The sequence below is a fragment of the Sinocyclocheilus anshuiensis genome, unplaced genomic scaffold (genome assembly GCF_001515605.1).
Source record: "Sinocyclocheilus anshuiensis isolate Anshui unplaced genomic scaffold, SAMN03320099.WGS_v1.1 scaffold440, whole genome shotgun sequence".
In the NCBI taxonomy this organism is placed as follows: domain Eukaryota; kingdom Metazoa; phylum Chordata; class Actinopteri; order Cypriniformes; family Cyprinidae; genus Sinocyclocheilus; species Sinocyclocheilus anshuiensis.
Genome location: NW_015555717.1, coordinates 41409 through 43978, shown reverse-complemented (window position 1 = coordinate 43978; position 2570 = coordinate 41409). Strand labels below are relative to the sequence as shown.

At 34.5% G+C, this 2570-nt stretch overlaps 1 protein-coding gene across 1 annotated transcript in view; it reads right to left on the bottom strand.

The window, feature by feature from the left end:
* Positions 1–517: 517 nt before the first annotated feature.
* The window catches only part of LOC107672336 (extracellular calcium-sensing receptor-like), a 9385-nt gene continuing 7332 nt past the window's right edge, over positions 518–2570 (bottom strand). The window contains exons 5-6 of the mRNA XM_016465482.1: positions 1989–2112; positions 518–1425 (exon numbers count right to left, since the gene is read on the bottom strand). Of these exons, the coding sequence (XP_016320968.1) occupies positions 518–1425; positions 1989–2112 (1032 nt within the window). The remainder of the gene's footprint in view (positions 1426–1988; positions 2113–2570) is intronic.

Below are 2570 nucleotides of genomic sequence, written 5' to 3'. Positions count from 1 at the left end.
ACCACCATTAAAATTAAATTAAATCTGCCATCATGACATCTCTTTATTTACTTATAAATTATTATTATTTATTTATAAAACTATTTATTTAGCTTAACTAGCAACATAAAAACCTACAACATATAGAATAGTAATTGAGCTAACAAATGTAGTTGACAGATTGTTTTTTTTAACCAAATTTTGAAATGGTTAATTGTCCTCATACTGATAATTTTTTCATACAAGGATTACGTTCTGAAAGGTGCTAAGGTCAACATTTGCAGGGTCTGCACCATACTGGGAAAATATCCTTTGTCATCTGCTTTCCCAGGGTTTCTCTTTTGCTTTAATGCTTGAGGCCTCCTTTACTCTTCTGGTTATAGAGTTTATCAGAGTAATTCTGGGCATATCTGAAACATATATTCCATAAATGTACCCATGTACATTTATGGCAATTATTATTTCTGAATGTATCAAAATGTTTAGTGACCATCTGTTATTTTCTATCTGATGTGAAATTACCCATATTTAAATCATGTTATTTGTTGTAAATCTTCCCCATCATATGCTGCTTTGTATTTTGTTCAGGCTTACACATGATTATATAACATTTCGGTGCAAATATGCAAAATAGTAAACCGAAGCTTGAAGCTAAAATTGCAAATATTTCCACAGCTACAGTTAATTTTCCAGGGGAGCTAACATAAGATGGGATAAATGTGATCCATACAGCACAGAATATAAGCATACTGAATGTAATGAATTTTGCTTCATTGAATTTATCAGGCAGTGTGCGAGCCAGAAAAGCCATAATAAAGCACAAGACAGCCAATAGGCCAATATAACCCAGAACAGCAGAAAAACCTATAGTAGAACCCAGACTGCACTCGAGAATAATCTTTTCTTTGTAATATTTCTTATTTTTGTAAGGGAATGGAGGAGATATTGTTAGCCATAGTACACAGATAAAAATCTGTATAAGTGTAAAGACAAGAACACTGAGTCGTTGTTGTGCAGGCCCAAACCATTTCATGACATTACTTCCTGGAAGTGTCGACTTGAAGGCCATTATCACAACTATTGTTTTCCCCAGAACACAGGAGATACAGAGGACAAAAGTGATTCCAAACGCAGTGTGACGCAACATACAGGACCACTCAGTGGGCTGACCAATGAAAGTAAGTGAACAGAGGAAACACAGAATCAATGAGAAGAGCAGCAGGAAGCTCAGTTCTGAGTTGTTGGCTTTTACTATGGGGGTGTCCTTTTTGTTGTAAAACAGTACAGCTACCAGCGCAGTTATTCCTACTCCAAAGAGCGAGAAAAAGACTAGCACTATACCCATAACTTCTGTGAATGACAGAAACTCTACAGCCTTTAACACACATTTATTTTTCTCAGCATTAGACCAGTATTCCCCTGGACACTGCTTGCAGTTATTTGAATCTGGAAAGGAAGTTGTGATCACTATAGTTATTAACAATAAATAAATAAATAATTTATGAACACTTTAAGTCATTGCATGCAGAAACTGCAAAAAGAAGGAATAAAAGAGAGAAGGAAATAACCTATTTTCCTTTAAACTGAGATGTGCTAAAGATTACCTGTCTCATTACTGATTTCTCCTTCTGCACATGGAATACAGTCATAACAGCAGACAGGTCTTCCTTTCTGTGCAGTATACTGTATATATCAGTAGCGAACCGTGACTTTTGAGAAGTCTAGAAGAGGCTATTCCAGCCTTAATGCAGTCACATACCGGACGAGAAGCACAGTGCTGGGCCACACCATGTTTATTTTTCTCAGCATTAGACCAGTATTCCCCTGGACACTGCTTGCAGTTATTTGAATCTGGAAAGGAAGTTGTGATCACTATAGTTATTAACAATAAATAAATAAATAATTTATGAACACTTTAAGTCATTGCATGCAGAAACTGCAAAAAGAAGGAATAAAAGAGAGAAGGAAATAACCTATTTTCCTTTAAACTGAGATGTGCTAAAGATTACCTGTCTCATTACTGATTTCTCCTTCTGCACATGGAATACAGTCATAACAACAGACGGGTCTTCCTTTCTGTGCAGCCTTCCTAGTGCCTGGAGGACAGCTCTCACTGCACACAGACCTTGGTTTCTACATAGAAAAATGTGTTGCATATTATTAGATGCAGAATAAATATATTTATAGTTTATCTTTTTTATTTTCTTTTTATCTTTTATTTATTTATTTAAAAGTTTCAATGTTGAATTCCTATGTGCACTGGGAGCTATTAGGGGCTCGTGGACAGTAATATTTTTTTTTTTTACAAAAATAATAACTTTCAAAGAAATCCAGCACCATTACTGCCATAGTAATGTGCTTTCGTTCTTTTGCTCACCAATGCCCTCTGCTGATGCTTCTGTCTATTTGTCTCTTTGATCAAATCTCACCTGACCTTTTTGCTCTGGATTTACATTGCCAGTAAACAATACAAATACATTGTATACAAATTAGACTACTAAACTAAATTATTTTTACTGGCCACAGGAATTAATGATATATATATATATATATATATATATATATATATATATATATATATACTGTATATA